We start from the raw sequence: 20,874 nt of genomic DNA, 5'->3' as shown, positions 1-20,874 counted from the left end.
ATGATCCTTTTTTATAGTGAAAATGTATTACAAAGCTGCTGCTCATCAGTGTTTAGGGTATTTTTATAGTTTTATTGGTGGTTTCATGTAAATTCATCTGTTCAATTTGAAACTATTACCTGATATTGTGCTATTTAAATATAGCTCTGATAAAGATATATTTATTTAAAAACATTATGCTCATCCTTAAATCTCCAGAATGCTGTGTTTTGTTAGTAGCTTGTGGAGGAGATCACAACTTTTAAAGGCAACCTGCCCTATAAAATCTGATTTATTGGTTTCCATTTTAATGTATTCTTTTTGAATGGTTAATTTTTTTTTTTTTCTTCAAATGAATTAATAATTTATTAAATTTTAACAGTAACAAGGCCATATGAAATCTTTTTTTATATAATCCACTCAAATTGTGTTGATTTTTTTCTGGGTTCTGTTTAACGATTTAATACAAACGTATGATCAAAAAAAGTGAAAATCAAATGATTTTGTAAAACGTTTAAAATTTTATAATCAATGAAAAAAAATTAACAATTACGTAACAATGACACATTGCATTCTTTCTTTTTTTGCAGAATAAAAAAAAATTGTAATATAAAATGTTTTTTATACATACAAATAAAATATGGATGAAGAAGTTTCTTGATTGCGTGACATTCCATAAAATGTCATAAAAGGTTACAATTTTACGATTATGACTTTATAAAGAATTCTGTGGCATTCCGTATTATACAGTAAATTCTATTTTTATGACTGGATTCATATATAAATAAAATAAATAGAGAAATATATATTTATATATATTAAAAAATATAAATAAAAAATGTATATATATTATAATTATAAAATAAATATAGAAATATATTTTTATATAAAAATAATATATATATAATATAGAATAAACATTAATTTTTTTATTAAAAAAGAAATATATGTAAATATTTATTTTAGAATTTTAAAATAAATATTGACACAAAAATATACATATTTTATATATTTATAAAAAAAATACTAATTTATATATATCAAATTATGAAATAAATATAGAAATACACATTTCTTTTTCATTCATAATTATAAATATCAATATAGAAATATGTCTATGTCTGTATGTTGCTGTTTTCTACGGTGTTTGACCTGCTGTAAGCTGTGCTCCTGCTGTCTGAGTCGCTCCAGCTGTGCATGAATGCTGCGCAGTCTGGCCTGATGTTCGGCCTCCAGCTGCCTGGCCTCTCTCAGCGCTCGCTCGCCCTCCTCGAAGCGCTCCGACGCCAGCTGCAAACACACCAGAGCAAACGCGTCAGAGTCACGTGATCAGGTGCGTCACACGCTGACCGCTTCAGTCTTCACCTTGCTGAACGCCTCCACTTCCTGAGCGCGTGTTTTGAGCCGCAGGGCCGTGGCGCTCAGCTTCTCCTTCTCTCTGTCCAGCTCCTGTCTCTCTTTCTCCACACCGTCTCTCTCTCTCTGCAGCGACTCCTCCTTCTGCTTCATCTCTCCGGCGCGCAGCTTCACATCCGCCTGCTCCTGAGGATTACAGAGGAAAACTGGGATTGATTGCTCCGCCTCGCCTCAAGCAACCCTGAATAAAACTTTTTCTTTAAAGGAACACTCCACTTTTTTAGGAAATAGGCTCATTTTCCAACTCCCCTAGAGTTAACCAGTTGAGTTTTACCGTTTTCGAATCCATTCAGCCGATCTCCGGGTCTGGCGGTAGCACTTTTAGCATAGCTTAGCATAGTCGTTGAATCTGATTAGACCGTTAGCATCTCTCTCAAAAAAATGACCAAAGAGTTTAAATAATTTTCCTATTTAAAACGTGACTCTTCTGTAGTTACATCGTGTACTAAGAAAATGAAAAGTTGCGATTTTCTAGGCCGATATGACTAGGAACTATACTATAGGAACTATTCTATACCCAGAAAGTAGTCCCCAGCTCGGTAACTTCCAACGTGACCGGCACTAAGAGAGAGAGAGATGCTAACGGTCTAATCCGATTCAATGACTATGCTAAGCTATGCTAAAAGTGCTACCGCCAGACCCGGAGATCGGCTGAATGGATTCGAAAACGGTAAAACTCAACAGGTTAACTCTAGGGGAGCTGGAAAATGAGCCTATTTCCAAACAAAAGTGGAGTGTGCCTTTAAGTCACCTGCATTAAAACGTAGAATGGTATGATTGACAGATAAACAAAAATGGTAATTGTGACTTTACATCTTCACAATTTAGACTCTTTTCAGAGAATTTTTACATTATTTTTAGGTCTGTCGATTTAACATGTTCATTTAAAGGTATAGCGGAGGATTTTCTTTTTTTCCGGGTGGGTAGCCTATACTATTGGTCCACCTAAGTGTCAATCATTCTGGTGATATGTTTACGTAAGGCCGTTCACACGCTGGCGTGCGCTAAAAGCACATGTTGGGCTTCCCACTGATGCCGCAGTCGCGAAGATTCTACTAGACAGGTAAAGTTTGTCACGCTATTTGGAGAAATCCATTTAAAATCACTGCTAGTAGGCGTTCCCTCTCGGGAGCAAATAGAGTGTTGCGCATGTGCATTTTTAAAAAAATTGGAGAGGGCGGGTCTTTTCTAAAATTAGGAAAGATCCTCCGCTATACCTTTAATTATTTATGGGGAAAAAAAAATGTTTTGTCATATGATAGTAAAGCAATATCACGCGAGTAACGACATGTACCGCCACCTACAGGCGGTTTTAGTTTCTTATTTAGAGATATATCATTTCATATTATTCCAACCATATTAATAGAAAACCCATTAAAGGGATAGGTCATCATTTACTCACTCTCATGGCTGTCAAAGTCTAAAAGTTTGTGTAGTAAATTCTGTTGAATCAAATACAAATTTTATTTTTTTCCTAAGGCTACTTTTTGTAATGTCTCATTTAACACAATAATGACTTTGAATTATGTTTTGGGGGTAATTTCTAAGACAAATTTGATATGTGATTAATTAATCACCACATCTTGTAATTAATTAGATTAAAAACATGAATAGCTTAGCCCTAATTATTATACATCACCTAATTCTAACTATGCAACAACGTTGCACTGCATGTTTTACGGTCAAAATTGCAAAACTCGAGTCACAGTTTTGAGAAAATAATAATAAAATAATTGCGACAAACTCATAACCACAAGGAAAAGGCCAGGTCCAAATTGTGAGATTTAGTTTTTAACTCAAAATAGCAAGATACAAAGTCAGAATTGTGAGTAATAAAGTATTATTGATTATAGTAAATAATAATAGTACTGAGATATATAATTATCAATTAAACTGTGCTGTTTGTGTTGTGTTTACATGTGAACATTAGCTTATTAAATAAAATCCATCATTACTTTTAGGTTCATATATTTAAAAACATCTGGTATTATTCTCTTCATTGTTGGTCATGATTAATATCAGCTGTGAAGCATGAACATGCACGTTGAGTGTTTGTCCTGTGCTGGGATCTGCTGATACAGTAGTTATAGTTAGTGATGGCAATTTCAAAACACTGCTTCATGAAGCTTCGAAGCCTTTACAAATCTTTTGTTCCGAATCAATGGTTCGGAGTGTGAATCAAACAAGCCAGAGTCGCGTGATTTCAGTAAACGAGTCTTCATTACGTCATAACTGTTTCGAAACACTACGAAATTTCAATGGTTCACCGCTGGGGGCGATGATCTCTGTCAACCCATGAATCATGAGGAGTCACTGAGAACCAGTGAACAAGTGTCTGTGGGTTTTACCTGATCTCTGATCAGTTTTATACATTTGTAGACGTTTTAATTAGACATTAGTATAAATAAAATGAATAATGGTAGTTAGAGTCTTATTGGCCTGTTTAGCTGAGCCATTCATAGAACAAACAAAGCAAACCCTGACAATTGATAAGATACACTTGATAATCTTATAAGATGATTTAGATAATTCCAATTGAAAGGTTTTACTTTTAATAAAAAAAATTGCAATAGATTTGTAAAAATGTGTTTTATGCATGTTTGGCCCGGGTTTTTGTTGCATTTACACTGTTCTGACCACTAGGGGTCACTGTGGAGACTGGTGTTTCGAAGCCTTGACACAATACGGCACATTTGCTTCAACTGTTTCGGTGTTTCACAAAGCCTCGATCAGCCCACCCCTAGTTATAGTTATAGTGTGTGAGGTTTAGTTGGTGAGTCTCACACACACACCTGTGCCATGCTGAGGATGGATCCCTCTCTGTGCGCGTCTCTCTCCATGAGGCGGCTGGCTTCTCTCTCGACCCGCTCCTGTCGAAGCTTCTCCTGCGTGTGAAACCTGCTCCACTCGGCCGCTAGTTTCCGCCGCTCTTCAGCGCAGTGTTGCATGACGGACTGCTGCTCCTCCAGCAGAGCGCTCTGTGTGTGTGTGTGTGAGAGAGAGAGAGAGAGAGAGAGAGAGAGAGAGAGACAGAGACACACACAGAGAGAGAGAGAGAGAGACAAAAGTTATCAAAATGATTCCAGTTCGCATGGATACGTGGAAACGACTAAAAATTCTGTATTATGAATTTTTAAAACCAGACAAGTAATTTGACAATGTCAATTTGTAAAGAAAGACTACACGCCTGCGCACATATATATTCAAACGCACCTACCTATAGACTTAACACGTAATACGCATGTGCAATAACCATCAAAACACGAAAAGAGGCTGTTCTTGTAAAATATTCACATTATTTTGTATTTCGAATTTAGAAACTAAATAATGTGAATGTTTGTACAATAAATCTGGTATAAATTATGTCGTTTTTTGTGTGAATGTGAAGGCGGGCTTGTCATGTCATTTTGTGCCTGACCTTTGCCCTCTCCAGCTCCTCTCTCTCCATGCTGAAGTGTTGCGTCATGGTCCGTCTCTCCTCCTCCAGTCCTCTCAGAGAGGATTCTGCTTTGGCCTGTTCTGACGTCACACGCCAGCGCTCCTAAACACACAAACCAGCGTAACATCATCATGAGCCGCTTTTCCCGTTCTTGTTGCTCGACCGTGCCGATCCGGCCCAGCCAGTATGGATGGATATGGTTTAATTTTCCACTGTGGGGCTGATGACAGAGCTCTCGAATTAAGCAGTTTACTGATGGTATGAGATGTAAATAACGACGCGTTATGAAGGATGATCAGATCCCAGACAGCAACATAGTTAGCCTGGGTTTCCCCAGACTGCCTTTGCGCAGCGCGATTTTATTCTCGCTGAAAGGCAGTCTGGAAACCATGGACCTGATTTTCGCCTCGTTTAGGGAACCAATCACAGAACGGGGAGGGAGCAGCAAGACGATGACGACATCTTTGCGACACAACTAAGCAGTTTGTTTATATCTATGGAGTCAACATGGCAGCAGACGCGAAGCTACCTTTTGATGCAGCCTTAGATATTGTTCTAAGTAGTTTAGATCGCAATTTTATTTAAAAAAAAGAGCAGCGTTTGGCGTTAAACCATTTCTCTACATACGTCATCTGGTATAATGGAAACGATTGGCTATGAGCTACGTACAGGCGCATTTGATAGACATTCTTAGCACCCAATAAACGGCGCCGGCGCATTCGTAAACCACGCCTCAAATACGAAAAAATGCACATGTGGTTCCCAGACCCAAGTCTCAACGAGAATTGGGTCTGGCGTTAGCCAGGCTACAACATAGTCTCGGCCCAGGAACATTAGGCTGCTGTCACTTTAAGAGCTGACGCACAGATCCACTGTTACACATGCTTTCTTTCTCAACGGTTTATGTTCACTTAAGAAACATAACTTGGAATCTACATGTACCACATGCGGTGCGGATCTGGGCCGACACTGTTGCGGTCTAGAATATTTATTTTAATTGTATTATTAACTTGTTTACATTGCTCAAATGTGCGCTTGTCCAGTTAAAGGGTAACTGTTACCAAAATTGAACCTAGGCTCTTTTTGTTGATCTACCCGAGTTAAACTTTCATGTAAAAACATAATTAGAATGAAACGCCATTTGCCCGTATTTTAGTTTTCGGTCAAAATGCCTTTTGAATGGGAGTGAATGGGACACTACAATGAGAGCATTAAAATCGCTGTTTTTAAAACACTAAGGAGGCTCGACCCAGCATGAAACTGTGCTTGAAGTATCACCAGCGGCTCTACACATGAACTCCAGCATTGACTACATTGTTTGTGTTCACAGAGTTTACTAAAAAGAAAGGTTTCGAACAACTCACTGTAGCTGTTATATGAGGATCCTTTTTCAAATACAGGGTCAATATTGATTTTCATTAACGACAAATCAACAAATTATCCGTGAATTTATATGGAAACTAAGCTTTAGGCGCTTTCCATCTTTACTCTCCTCATGTTACGTTGCATTCGGAGATCGACTTCTTTTGACTGACAGAATTCCAGCCCCCGGAAACACTAACTGATAAAGAGTCGTACAAAACCTTTCTTTTTAGTAAACTCTGTGTACACAAACAATGTAGTCAATGCTGGAGTTCATGTGTAGAGCCGCTGGTGATACTTCAAGCACAGTTTCATGTTGTGTCGAGCCGCCGTAGTGTTTTAAAAAATTGCGATTTTGATGCTATCATTGTAGTGCCCCATTCACTCACATTCAAAAGGCATTTTGACCGAAAATACGGTCAATCTTAAAAGTGGCGTTTCCATTCTAATTATGCTTTTACACGAAAGTTTAACTCAGGTAGATAAACAAAAAGAGCATAGGTTCAATTTTGGCAACAGTTCCCCTTTAAGTTATTTAGCCCGATGGTGGAAAAGCGACTATGTTAATCAGTCTGATGTTTTATTCATGTTCAGAGCATATACACTGAGTGTGTGTGAGTTTCTCCACCTTCTCCAGCTGTCTCTGCTGCTCGCCCAGCTGTGTGTCCATCTTGGCGATGACCTCTTTGAGACGTGACCTCTCGTCGCTCATCTCGCGCTGCTGCTGACTCAAGCGCTCCTGCAGCACTGAGAGCCACAAACACACATCAGCTCGCCTGCTTCACTCACATTTATGAGTTACGGCTAAAAATAGATGTGTGCGAACTCTAAGAGGTGTTCAGGAACATGCGTGCGAATATGAATTAGGTCCTCGCGGGTCTTTTACAACGTCTTAAATCCAGTTTTTTTCATATTTAACCCCTTAAGCGTTTTTTTTAAATAGACATGAAAATGCACATTCCGAACTTAATTGGTTGTAATTCAAGAATGCTTTGGAGTATAGATGTAAGATTGGCCTTGTTTTAAAGAAGACATTTGGCAGATTTGAAGTGAAATAAATTAAGAAAGTTAAACAGAAAAAAAGTTATAGAAGTTTGAGTTTATGAAAATGTACAATGTTAAAAATGTAATTATTCATATTTTATATAAAATATTTATTTTCAAAACCTGGAGGACTCTAAAAATGGAGAAAAAAAAATCAAAGCCAAAAATATGAACATGTTTCAAATTTTAGGTTGATATCTGAAAAAATAAGCTTTCAGTGAGATTTTGTTTGGGCGCAGTACCAAACTTTTCCACTAGTTGACATTACTGCCCATATAAGGGCGCTCCATTTCCATATGTTGTGTGAGTGATCTGAACCATTATTTTTTTTACAATTTTCATACAATTTATGAAGTAGACATCCTATTCAGAAGTAGTATTGGAAGTTTGGCAGATTTTGAAATGAATTCAACCTCTAAGAAACACAAAAAGATAACGTATGTGCATTATAGCTCGCTGCCACATCACAAATGGTGAATCTATAATTATTTTCTTTATATTTAAAACATTTTCAGACCTTTTTTTCTAAAAGAATTGAATGGATGCTATCTTTTGAACTCTTGGCATGAAAACAAACTGAGGTTTCTACCATTCTTTCATGATTTTTCATGTTCATCACTATTTCAAAATAAAGGTCTGAACACGCCTTAGGAGTATGAAAATCTTATTGTTGCAAATTGATAAATTACGGCTCCTCTGTAATCTATTTTGAAAATCAGTCACCAAATATGTAAACTAGAGATTCTAAGCTTTTAAATGATATATAGTTCATCAAGATTAGTGTAGGTTTAGGATATTACTGTTTTAAATATGTAATGACTGTGGGTAATGGCTGCAATATAAGGGGTAAAAAAAATATCTTAATGGTATAACAAAAGTGTAAATGATCATATTAGGAGGTCTTAAATTTGAGTGTAAAACAGGAATCACAATATGGTTTAATATGATAATTGAATTTCAAAAGGCGATGTTATCATTAAATAAATATGATCGGTGTGCATTCAAAGTGAACACATGGCACTGTTGTGTGGCTTCATAGGAGTTTACAATCACTGAAGACTGCAGATTTAATGCTAATAGATTGCTTATTGATTGAATTATGAGTGTTTTCTTCATGGCGTTTAGATTGAAATGTGTTGTAGATGGTTGAAAGAGTGAATGTTTTATCTCCTTCATATGTTTGAATGAGAACAGACATTTCAAAATAAGAGTCCCGGTGTGTTTCGGGCTTGTTTATAATTAAAAGTCCAGCATTATGAAGAACACAAATGTTTCTGGTTATTATTGGAAACAAAATAAACTGTATCTGGCATTTAATATATTTTTAGACACATAATTCCATAATTAAAATTTTTTGTATTCTAATAAAATAATTGTGTCTCCTCCTATCCCTTGATTATGGAAGCTTGTTGTTTGTGTTTATGCTGTAGGTTATGTGTAGCGTGTGTGTGTGTGTGTGCACAGATGCACCTCTGAGCTGCTGGTCTCTCTGTCTGGCTCCGAGCTCGAGCCCCTGAGCCGTGTGCTCATGAGAACTCTCCACACGAGACGACAGGTCACCCAGCCTGCGGGAGAACAGCTCCATCTGCTCGATGACGGCCGTCAGGGACCTGCACACACACACACATGAAGAGAGGCGTCTGACGGGCGGGCGAGAGTCTGCTCTGTGAGTGTGTGTGATCGCCGGCGGGCTTCACCTGGTCTGGGACGTGGCGCTGGTCACGGCGTCGATCTCCTCGTCCTTCAGCTTCTTCAGGTGCTGGATCTGCTCTTCGTGATCTCTCTTCATCTCCAGGATGGACTTCCTGTCACACACACGTCGAACAAACCAGCTCGTTTTATTTCTGTTACCATCATCAAGGACTTAAACGTTTGAGAAAAAGTTATTCTTTTATTTGATGAAAAGCTAATAATTAGATCAAAATTAATACAGTAATTAAAAACATTCAAAGTAAAAGAAAGATGAAAAGAAAAAGAAAAGATGATATTTTATGTTTATCTGCATGTCATGTGACCATTAACTGACATCAGAGAACCGACATTATGAATATTTTGTTAAATTATTGACAAATAAACGTAAAATTGGCAATCCCTGTGACAAAACAGCTTATAAATCATATAGAATGTGTTTTCTCTCTGTCTCGGTCCTGCTGACTGTGTGTGTGTGTCTGTGTGTGTGTGTATGTGCGTGTGTGTGTGTGTATGTGCGTCACCTCTGCAGGTCTCGGAGTCTCTCCACCTCTCGGTCTCGGTCCCGTTGACTCAGTGTGAGAGAGTGTGTGTGTGTGTGAGTGTGTGTGTCACCTCTGCAGGTCTCGGAGTCTCTCCACCTCTCGGTCTCGGTCCCGTTGACTCAGTGTGAGAGAGAGTGTGTGTGTGTGTGTGTGTGTGTGTGTGTGTGTATGTGCGTCACCTCTGCAGGTCTCGGAGTCTCTCCACCTCTCGGTCTCGGTCCTGTTGGCTCTGTGTGAGTCTGCGCTGGTGCTGGTTCTGAATCTCGACTCGCTCCTGCTCCGCCACACGTGCGACGGCCGCCAGTCTCTCCGCCAGATCCTCGTTCTCCTGACGCGAGCGCAACTCTCGCTGAGCAGACGATTCCTCCAGCAGCTTCACACGCGCTCTGAGGCCAGAACACAGGCGTGTAAAGAACCGCCACACTCTTTTAACACAGTGTGAGTGTGTGTGAGAGTGTATATAGTAAGTGTGAGAGTGAGTGAGAGAAAGAGAGAGAGAGTGTGTGTGAGAGTAGTGTATACAGTAAGTGTGAGAGTGAGTGTGTGTGAGTTTGAGTGAGTGAGAGTGTGTGACTGTGTGAGTGTGAGAGTGAGTGAGAAAGACAGAGATGTTCTCCATGATCTGTGTGTGTGTGTGTGCGTGCGGACGTACGTGCGTGTGTGTGTGTGTTTGTGTGTGTGTCTGTCTGTGAGTGAGTGTGTGTTACCTGTGCATGTTCTCCATGATCTCAGTGTCTTGTTTGTGTCTCTGCTGAACACTCTCTAACAGCATCTGATTCTGATCTCTCTCCAGCTGTGAGCTCCTCACCTGAACACACACACACACACGAAGGCTCAGCAGTTGCATTCTGTATTAACGCATTAGTTTCACCTTATTTTGCTTGAACCATAAACATCCTTCAGCTGAACCCCTTTAAACTAAAATATTTACTTGAAGCCTCCATGAGATTTTAATAATTTAACAACAAAATCACATGTTCTCTGATGTCAGTTAATTTAATTGTAATAGTTTTTGTGATTTAAGTAGTAAAATTTTCATTTAACCCGACCTGGTAATGCAGAGTAAAGTGTCTGCTAGTTTTTTTTTTGCTTTAATGTGTGTGTGTGTGTGTACCTGTGCCTCCAGCTGAATGATGCGTTTCTGCAGTGACGTCACGTCTGCGTGCTGATGGTCCGTGTCTGTTCTGTGTCTGTGTGCGTTCACGTCCAGAGAGCCGCTCAAACCCCACAGATGAGACTGAGCCAACTACACACACACACACCTTCATTAGTCTCCTGAATATGAATCCACGTCAGAGAGTGTTTAGTGTGTGTGTGTGTGTGTGTGTGTGTGTGTGTGTGTGTGTGTGTTTGACCTGTTGCTGTAAGAGCAGCTGCTGTAGGTTGTCTGCAGGCAGAGGTGTGTGTGTTTGGGTCACAGGTACAGCGCCCTCCGCTGCTGCAAACACTGAAACAACACACATTCACATCATACACTTTTTAGCACCACTAAGATATTCTACATTAACGTGCATTTTCATGATAATTAAGAAAAGATCCCTAAATTCTCATTTATGTAATGTGAAAACATTTTAATTACTGCTAATTTAATAGATGTTATTGTATAATCATGTTCTAGAAGTAAAAAGAGCAATTTCAAGCTAACTTACATTTATATTTACTAAAACTTTAGTGACTTTTTACAGACATGGCAATCTCAAAGTTCTCCATGACTGTCCTGTACAATTCATAAGAGTTTAATAATAATATCTGAGTGAGAGCAATGTTTGACTGTACCAGGTTTCTGTTGCGTTTCTGTGCTTGTGTTGTGTTGGATAGAGATGCCAGTGGACTCTCTGCTGGAAAACACACACACACTTAGTGCCGCATGAATCACATGACCGCAGCAGTGTTAGTGTGGACTGTACCTGTGCTCTGTGTTTGGGACGGGAGGCTCGTCCGCTCGTCTTCGTGAGGCGTTTGATTTAGAGCTGCAAACACATCACACATTACAGCAAACCTTTGCATCTTGATCCAGTTCATTCACACACAAACCCTCACCTGAGAGCCACGTCCACTTCCTCAACCGGACCCGACGCTACTTCCTGTTTCCTCTCTCTCTCCTCTGATTGGCTGACGGGCTGTGTTTTCCTGCGGCTCAGCGCTCCGGAGAGCCAGTCCTGGTCCTCGTCTCTCGAGGTGGTTTTAGGAGCTGAGGGCGCGGGCGCGGGCGCTGGGTCTGCGGGCGTCTCTTCTCGAGCCGGTAATGATGGAGACGCAGGAGTCTTCAGGCTCTCTGGAACAGGTTGTCTGGGTTCCTCCTTCATCTGTTCCTCTTCCTCATCCCGCTTCAGGCCGAGCCAGTCTGACCTGGGCCGGGCGGCGCGCGCCGAGGGTTTGGGTTTGTGTTCGGGCGAGTGAGCGCTCACGTCTTCAGTCGAGAATCTGACAACAAACACATGCTTTTTAGCTTTAATGAAACTGGTTCATGCAAATAAAATGAATCAATACAGTGATAAACCAACATACAGTCAAAATATGAAAAAAAGTTATTCAATCAATTGATTTTTCACTGGTTTTGTCCGTCCTTCTGTTAGACCGTCTCACTGATGAATTATGTTGAATATCTGTCAGATGTTGAATTTAACTACACAATTATACAATACACATTTAGCTCAACCAATCACCAAGCAATGCTGAATTTAGTTCAGTCTGTGCTGTAAAAAGGTCACATTAGCAATTAAAGAAAAAACACTTAAACATGGTCAGGTCAAAGTGTCTGAATTATTTTTGGTCCCAAATGTCTATAAATTTGACAGGTAGTCACTGTATGAAGAATTTCTGGATATAATATGTCATAGTTTACTTTATTTTGCTATCCTGACTTACATAAATAAATTATAGTGTCCTGCACCCACTAGTAAAAAAAATATTTAAAGCTACACCGTGTCATTTTTTAAGTTGATTCTTAGTAAAAACCACTTTGTTCTTTCAAAATGATATGTGCTCATTAATGTATAATTACTTCCACCAACTAATCAAGTATTCTCGTAAGCGTAGAATCTGCCGTTTATAATACATACGGTGAGCTGCTTGAATGGCGGAAGCCATGTTGCGCCTCCATCTTGAAAATACATTAGCCAAAGAGGGACATACCTGGAAATTCAAGCTTCGCCTTTCGCGTTTTTACACTCAGTGGCGCCGTGACGAATGCGAGCGGGAGATTACACGCGACTGCCGGCAGATTTGAGATAATACGGCCACCGTAGGAGTTAAAGCGCACTCGGAATGGGAGGGGCTAGAAAGTAATATTCAGTTGGTAGCCATATACAATTTCACAGCTAGATGGGAGTAATTCCTACACAGTGTAGCTTTAAAAATTATATCTGGTGTATGGGTAATTTTTGGTTTGACTGTATCGGCTGGTGTAAGCAACACCCCCCCTTGCCAATGGGATCAGAAAAATAATTCAAAGGGAAGACAAGATTATTTTTCTGACTTCCTATTAAGCATAAACTACCTTCATTTTATCAGTTTCTCAGAAAATAAGACTACTTATCTTGATTTAATAAGAAAACGAGACAAAGAGCAACACATTGTGCAGTTTAACGTCTCTGTGTCGCCTCACCTGACAGACTGTCTCCGGGACTGCCGTCCCTCTGGAGTGGGACCCATCGTGGGCTGATACGAGCCGAACGTGAAGTCCTCCTCGTCCATCAGAGGCGCTGCAGACAGCAGGACCAGCGGTCAGTGCTCCTTTATTCATTTCAACCATTTATTGATCACATTCATGCATTTGGCAGATGCTTTGATGCGAAGTGACTTGTTTCGCATTCATGTACACAATCCATGAGTTCATGCATTCAATGGGAATTGCTTGATATGATCTATAACTTCAGTGCAATTGTGTGTCTGGAGACATTAACCGTCTCTGGAGAGATCTGTGGCCTTTCCAGTAATCTGAGATCCTGACCTCTTCCCGTCGAGCTCTTCTCCGCTGGTTTCTCCGTCTTCTCCCCCGTCACGGGTCTCTCCAGCAGACGAGGAGACGTCCCTCGGCCCAAGATCTCGTCCAGTTTGGTGCGAGCTCTCAGAGGAGGATCACTGGTGAGGAGGACAGACACACTGACATCAGACGCTCGCTTCTCAGTTCACACAGTCACAAACAGCAGAGAAGTAGGAGCAGTGTATACCTTAATCTAAACAAGAAACCATTTCAGGTTCATGCCTTTTCTATTTCTTAACTATGTTTTTTGTAAGATTATATAAGACAAACATTGTCTTTAAATGTTAATAAATTTAATTATGCCATCTCAAGATAAATTAATATTTTTAATGGTTTTGCACTCAAACTGACTGACTGCCTACAAAGTGAATATATATATATATATATATATATATATATATATATATATATAATTATTTTCTTTTTTTATAAAAATAAAACAATTTAATAAAATAGTTAAAATTGCTTAAGCAATGGAAAAAGTGTCACTGGTTATAGAATGAAAATAAAATAAAATGTACTTAGGCAATGGAAAAAGCAGCACTGGCTATTGAAAGAGACTAAAATAAAATAAATTAAAATAATGTAATATAAATAAAATAAAATTACAATGGAAAAAGCGCCACTGATTATAGAATGCGGTTCTGGTTCTTGAATGACCCCCAAAATAAATAAATAAATAATGATATAATGTTAATAATAATAATAATGTTTGATTTTCTGATTATTTGGATTATATATAACAGAAGTACTTAATAGTGATAATAATATTATTCATATTAGTAGTAGTTGTTGTATTAATATAAGTATTAAATACTTTTCTGTTATATATAATCCAAACATTTAGAAATGTACAAACAAAAATGGAAAAAGCAACACTCATTATTGAACGAACCTCAAAATATTTTCTGTTTGCTTGGATTATATATAATAAAAATGTATTTAATATTAATGATTGTTAATGATTTTGAATGATTTGTTATTATTATTTGCTCAATCTATACTAACAGGGTTGTTGTTTATGATTGTCCCCAGTGTCTTGAATTGTATTATTTTGATGAGGAAAGCAGCACTTTTTAGAGATTTCATCCAAAGTGAGGAAAAACTCCCAGGATTCAACAGGACACACTCTACCTCTCTTTTTTCACTGTCGGCCCGTTTCCACTTGACTTGTGTGGTTCTCCGAAGCCCAGAGCGTCCATCAGATCGTCTTCATCGCCAAACGTCAGATCGTCCCTCTTCCTCTCTGTTTTCTGAGCAACGACGGGTGAGGAAGAGCGCGGCGGCTCGCTTTTCTTCATCGTCTTCGGCTTGTGCTCCAGATCGTCCAATAAATCATCCAGCGAACTGTCCATGTCACCTGTGAAACGTGAAGAACGGGTTCTCAGTGGTTCATCTCACAGAGCTTCGTGTAAAAGCGCTGTTGGGATACCTTCATCATCAGGAGGAGGAAGAGGAGGATCAACACCCCCACCTTCATCATCTGACCCACATGTGCAGCAGGAAAATGGAGCAAATGGAGAAAATCAAAACCCTCATGAAGCCTGTAAACGCTGTCAGGCAGCCGTGGCTTCTGCTCTTACCCAGAAAGCTGAACTTCTTGTAAGCTCTCGCTGTGGAGGCCGGAGCCGAGCTGGGCTTTTTCACCGCTTCTTCTGTAAAAACACATGAAGCGATTTAAAAACAATCAGTCGCATCACGTGTTCAAATCTCACCGTGAGGAAACGCACCTGTGGTTTTGCTCTTGTCTCCTCCTTTAATAAATTCTTTCCTCTGGACCGGAGCTGAGCTCGGCTTCTTCTTCGAGCTGAACAGATCCGCGTCCATGTCGTCTATGTCCTGGAGTGAACAAAACCCGGAGTTCACACGTTTGATGACGTCACAGCTCATATTTCGGCCAATCAGAAAGCAGCTTGGTTTACCTTCATGCCGTCCAGCAGAGCGGCAGGATCGGCCTCAGAAACATCAGAGACCTGAGACACACACACACACACATTTTTTTTACATTGTGTTTATTTTTTGCTCGTAACTTTAAGTCCAGTAAAACATAAAAGGTTGCCACCATATTTTTTAAATACTGGCAACCACAGCTGTACTACAAAAACTAAAACTGAAATTAAAAAAATACATCAAATTATATATACATATAAAAAAAACAGATGAATGCAATAAAATGACCAAAACAAAATCACTAAAACTTTCAAATGAAAATGGAAAATACTTTAACTTTCGATAAAAGTTTAAATTTAGTATTGAAACCATAAAAAACATGTTCTTTGCATTAACTGAAATATTTGACCAAGCTTATTTTATTTTACTTTCCAAGGCAGCATTTCACATTTTCGTTTAGTTTAACTCGAAGTACTAAAGTAACCAAAACTGAAATAAAAATTAATAAAAAAAGTTATGCATTACTTTCCATAAAAATGTATTAGTTACTTTTTTAAAGGTAGTAACGCAATGTTGTAATGCATTACTTTTAAAAGTAACTTTCCCCAACACCACACGTATTAAAAAACAAATCTAATAAAAATGACAAAAAAATACGCACAACAAAATGAAAATAGAAAATACACAAACAAAAACTAATCCAACATTGTATTAAACACAATAATAATATATCAATGATGCTACAAGAACACTGAGTAAGTTAATCTAGACTTTCATCTGATCGATCTATCTAGAAATGAGCTGTCTGTATTATTCATTCATAATGCATTTATTAGTTTAAAGGGCACCTATTATGGAATTTTGAAATGTACCTTTCATGTAGTGTGTAACATAGATCTAAGTGAACAAAAACATCCTGCAAAGTTTGAAATATGAAAGTGCACCGTATATAAAGTTATTGTCTTTCAAAAGTGAGAGTCGACTCTGAGTCATTTTTATGAATCGTTAGAAGACCGAAGCTTTTTCTCTGACTAGATGACGTCAACTTGTCAAGTTATTTGAATACGATACGCCCACTTATTGTGCTCCAAGGCCAGCAGGGAAAGCGTCATGGCGACGAGACGCTGTGTTCTGAAGTGCGGCTCAAAAGCAAACTTTTTTCATCTGCCCGAGGAGGAGCATTTGAAGACTAAGTGGCTACAATTCACTATACCACAGAAGTACACTGTAAAAAATAAAACATAGATTTCATTTATATTTAATTAATTAAAATGAGGCAACAGATTACAAGCAATATTATTAATTAAATTTTACAAATTAGAATTGAGTAATAATTAATTAAATTAATTCCTTAAATGTTACACTGTAAAAAATAAAACATAGATGTTATTTATATTTAATTAATAAAAATGAGGCAACAGATTACAAGCAATATTATTAATTAAATTTTACAAATTAGAATTGAGTAATAATTAATCAAATTAATTCCTTAAATGTTACACTGTAAAAAATAAAACATAGATTTAATTTAAATTTAATTAATTAAAATGAGGCAACAGATTACAAGCAATATTATTAATTAAATTTTACAAATTAGAATTGAGTAATAATTAATCAAATTAATTCCTTAAATGTTAACCATTTAAAATGAGTAAAATTTACAAAATGTATGTTATTGCCAACATTGAAGACACCTGATGTTAACAAGCAGAATCACTGAAGGAGAAAACCATAATTAAAGTCACCATTATGGAGATGAGTGTGTGTTTTAGTTGGGCTCTTCACCCTTAAATTATTAACTTTAAGTTTTTGTTTGGCTGCTGTACGTGAGTTATAACAGCCAGATGAACAAACGGTGATCTGATGATGTTGGTTGTGTTTTAACATAATCATTATTTCACAATCATTTGACCTGAATCACTGAACTCGAATGGAGTACAATTTGTGACCTAAGTTAACTTTATTAACTATAGAAGTACTGGCCTTGTACACCATAATATTTTTATCTTTTACAATGTAATTCAAATAATTTCTAAAAAGTTTCTCTTGTACAAAAAACAAACAAACAGACATCATGAATCAGCCTGTGAATCTCAACAATGGTGACATTTATAAAGCATGTTGCAGTGCATTCTGGTTTGTACCAATCACAACTCATTCATGGCTCCCATCATGTATTGCTGCATGAATAAATAATGAGCTCAGAGGTTGTCACCATTGCTGAGATTCATACGCTAAATCTTGATGTCTGTGTGCGCCTAAAAAAAAAACAGATATATTTTTTATTATTATTAATTTGATCATTTGGATTCCATTGAAAAGGATAATAATATTATGCAGCTAGAATTAATAAAATAAATTTAACTCATAAATTGGACTCTACATGAGATCAGTGATTCAAGTCAAATGATTGAGAAATTATGAAACACAACCAACACCATCAGATCAACATTTCTTTTTGTTCATCTGGCTGTTATAACTCATGTACAGCAGCCACACAAAACTTAAAGTTATTATTTTAAGGGTCAAGAGCCCAACTAAAACACACACTCATCTCCATAATGGTGACTTTAATTATGGTTTTCTCCTTCCGTGATTCTGCTTGTTAACATCAGGTGTCTTCAATGTTGGCAATAACATATATTTTGTAAATTTTACTCATTTTAAATGGTTAACATTTAAGGAATTAATTTGATTAATTATTACTCAATTCTAATTTGTAAAATTTAATTAATAATATTGCTTGTAATCTGTTGCCTCATTTTAATTAATTAAATTTAAATGAAATCTATGTTTTATTTTTTACAGTGTATAGTCCGAGCCTTGTGCTTTGTTCGCGTCATTTTGAAGATGATTGCTTTTTAAATGCACTCAAACTTGGATTCGCGAGCCGGCTGATATTGAAGGAAGGTTCAGTTCCAAGTGTATTTGCATCAGCTTCCTCCTCCGTATCACAACCTGTAAGTGTTATTAATAATTGTTGCTTTTATGTTTTATGTAGCATGCTTAATAATTATTTTGTTTGTTGTGTAAGCACCGTTTAGCTTCTAGGTCTTCAATGACAATTGTATTGAGATATGTGAAGTGTTTGTCGTTGTTTTCGGAGTTGTCTAAAGAATAGAGTAATACCTCGTAGTAACGTAACTGCATTTTTTTTTTTGTAAAAACGTTATGTTTATGCATCGGGCTAACGCAAACAAAGACTGATTGTGCTTTTACAATATGAACTCTGGGCTATGCTCGCTAACATAACATTAAATTCTTTATCTTATTTTTCGTTTTTTACTACAAACTATAAAGCAGTGGACTATAATCATTATTATAATACAATTTAATTGATAAAAGCATCATTGTACTCCGTGTTAAAAATAAGTATTATCTCTGTAAACACTGCTGGGTCATCTGACCAATCAACGCAGATTAGCGTCGCGCAAAGGAGGGGTTTGAAAAACGAGTCGTTGAACGAATCATTTGGGAGTCGGTGAGCAAATCAGGTAAAAATAAATGCATATTATACGAAAACAAAAGTGTTTTTTGTCATTGCATGCATGTAAAACTGTTGTTGGGGACTCCCACAACAACATTAGGAACATTTTAAATGTCATAATAGGTGCCCTTTAATACGTCTAATAGTAAATTTTACACTAATAATTTTGGGTTACTTTATTATAATGACATTGAAATTACACATTTAAGTACTTAGCAATATTAATTAACTACATGCACTTACTATAGAGTTAAGTTTAGGTTTGTTTTAGGGTTAGTTGCATGTAATTATGCTTAATTTATAGTTATTACTACAGTAACCACATGTAACGTGTAACAAGGACACTGTAAAATAAAGCGTTACCTAAATTTTCTTTCTTTTAATTGTACAGCATTTAAGTTTACTCTGTAGTTTTTGAAGTGCTTTATCAATATGACGAGTGTGTAAAGGTGTTTGATCCGCAGCTCGTGTCTCACCTCCTCGTCTTTCTCAGCCTCTTCTGCCAGTTTACTGAAGAAATCATCGTCCAGCAGCGACCTGAACACAAACACAGCAGCTTTACGTGCCGTTACACAGGTGACGGACTCTCTCTGTGTCTCAGGTCATCTCTCACACTGTTGAGACTCATACTAGATGCTCTGTGGTGCACTATAGCAGCTCAGATGAAGCTCAATGATCATCACACACACACACACACACCTCTTCCCGCTGCGTGACGTGAGGACGGCCGAGGGTCTGCTGGACACGAGCGCTGGCGATCGCACCTTCACCGGACCTTCATCATCATCACCGCCCAGCAGATCTCCTAACACGTCATCTATAGAGCCTGAGAGGAAACACCACAGCTCACACAACAATCAAACAGAAGAGAGAAACACACACACACACCGGCTGAACCGAACTCACCTCTCAGACCCTTCTTCTGCTTTGAAGTCTGAAAAAAGATGAAGATGAGATACATGTTATACTACATTACTATCATTTTATTATTGTGCTGTATTAAATCTCAGAATATCACATGACCCAGGATTGTATAAATTGTTTTAGAACAATGATTTACAATACACTATATATTACATACACTGTATATTTAAATAGCATAGCATTAAATAGAAACAACGTTTAATTATAAGATGTCCAACATAATTACATATATACTGTTAATAAATTAACACTTATTTATTTATTACAGATTTAGTAATTAACAGATTAAACCCTATGTGGATTAAATGGTTAAGCTTTATTTGTTACAGTGTAATTATACATTTAAATACTGAGTAATAATAATTAACTACACGTACTTACTATAGGGGATTAGGTTTAGTTCCATGTAATTCATTACAAATATGATAATTTATTATTGTAATTACTATAATAACAACATGTAACTTGTGTAACAGTGAAATAGTGTTACCGATCGACCCTTTAATCTCTGTTACGAGCCTAGATCTGTAACCACCGTCGCCACGTGTTTGTTTAGTTGTACAGTGCTGTAGTATTATATTGTATTTATTACTTTTTCGTTTTACGTGTATATTGTGTTTTATATACGTAAGAGAGCTGATGTTTACCATATCTGATTCCCAGAAGGAGAAACGGAGTGTTTATGGTGAAATCTGTGCGCGTGCCCGTTACCAATAGAAACGGGACCGCAACCTCAACAAAAGCACGAGCGCTGAGACCCAGATCAGCTGATCGTCGATCAAACTTCAAATCCTGCCCTGGAGCCGATGGAGACCCGCTTCCGTCGCTGGTTCTGGTTCTGTCTGGATGATTAGGATCCAGATCTGAGGATCAAAGTGTAAAAATTAAATCCTGTCTGTGTTCTGGACGAAACGAGCTTTAGTGTTGATGAATCAGTTCCTCAGAGTCAAAGATCGTGAATATATCCGACCAGAACCGACACATAAAGCCGCACTTTAATTCTAGAGAAAGATTTATGAATAAAACACTATTATTTGTGTAATTCTGGAAACACTGATCATTCCGTGTGAGCTCTACGGGTTTGAAATTCCGTGACGGACTTCCTGTTTACAAT

At 37.7% G+C, this 20,874-nt stretch overlaps 1 protein-coding gene across 6 annotated transcripts in view; it reads right to left on the bottom strand.

The window, feature by feature from the left end:
• fbf1 (Fas binding factor 1) overlaps positions 1-20,874 on the bottom strand; it is a 25,202-nt gene extending 4,328 nt beyond the window's left edge. Inside the window, exons 1-25 of one of the 6 annotated variants that reach the window (XM_079617463.1) lie at positions 20,408-20,874; positions 19,743-19,770; positions 19,536-19,662; positions 19,313-19,373; positions 15,382-15,432; positions 15,190-15,298; positions 15,043-15,114; positions 14,892-14,942; positions 14,594-14,819; positions 13,427-13,557; positions 13,082-13,178; positions 11,515-11,898; positions 11,382-11,444; positions 11,251-11,309; positions 10,830-10,921; positions 10,589-10,720; positions 10,182-10,282; positions 9,654-9,860; positions 8,938-9,045; positions 8,711-8,850; positions 6,825-6,943; positions 4,814-4,936; positions 4,188-4,373; positions 1,345-1,521; positions 1,132-1,269 (exon numbers count right to left, since the gene is read on the bottom strand). In XM_079617463.1, coding sequence (XP_079473589.1) covers positions 1,132-1,269; positions 1,345-1,521; positions 4,188-4,373; positions 4,814-4,936; positions 6,825-6,943; positions 8,711-8,850; positions 8,938-9,045; positions 9,654-9,860; positions 10,182-10,282; positions 10,589-10,720; positions 10,830-10,921; positions 11,251-11,309; positions 11,382-11,444; positions 11,515-11,898; positions 13,082-13,178; positions 13,427-13,557; positions 14,594-14,819; positions 14,892-14,942; positions 15,043-15,114; positions 15,190-15,298; positions 15,382-15,432; positions 19,313-19,373; positions 19,536-19,662; positions 19,743-19,770; positions 20,408-20,410 — 2,985 coding nt within the window. In that variant the 5' untranslated portion in view covers positions 20,411-20,874. Of the gene's footprint in view, positions 1-1,131; positions 1,270-1,344; positions 1,522-4,187; positions 4,374-4,813; positions 4,937-6,824; positions 6,944-8,710; positions 8,851-8,937; positions 9,046-9,653; positions 9,861-10,181; positions 10,283-10,588; positions 10,721-10,829; positions 10,922-11,250; positions 11,313-11,381; positions 11,449-11,514; positions 11,899-13,081; positions 13,179-13,426; positions 13,558-14,593; positions 14,820-14,891; positions 14,943-15,042; positions 15,115-15,189; positions 15,299-15,381; positions 15,433-19,312; positions 19,374-19,535; positions 19,663-19,742; positions 19,771-20,407 lie in introns of all 6 variants that reach the window. The other 5 variants (XM_079617462.1, XM_079617460.1, XM_079617461.1 and 2 more) reach the window with 5 other exon arrangements.

This window comes from Phoxinus phoxinus, assembly GCF_949152265.1.
Source record: "Phoxinus phoxinus genome assembly, chromosome: 1".
Lineage (NCBI taxonomy): Eukaryota > Metazoa > Chordata > Actinopteri > Cypriniformes > Leuciscidae > Phoxinus > Phoxinus phoxinus.
Note: the sequence above shows the minus strand (reverse complement) of the source record. Positions and strands in the feature narration are given on the sequence as shown.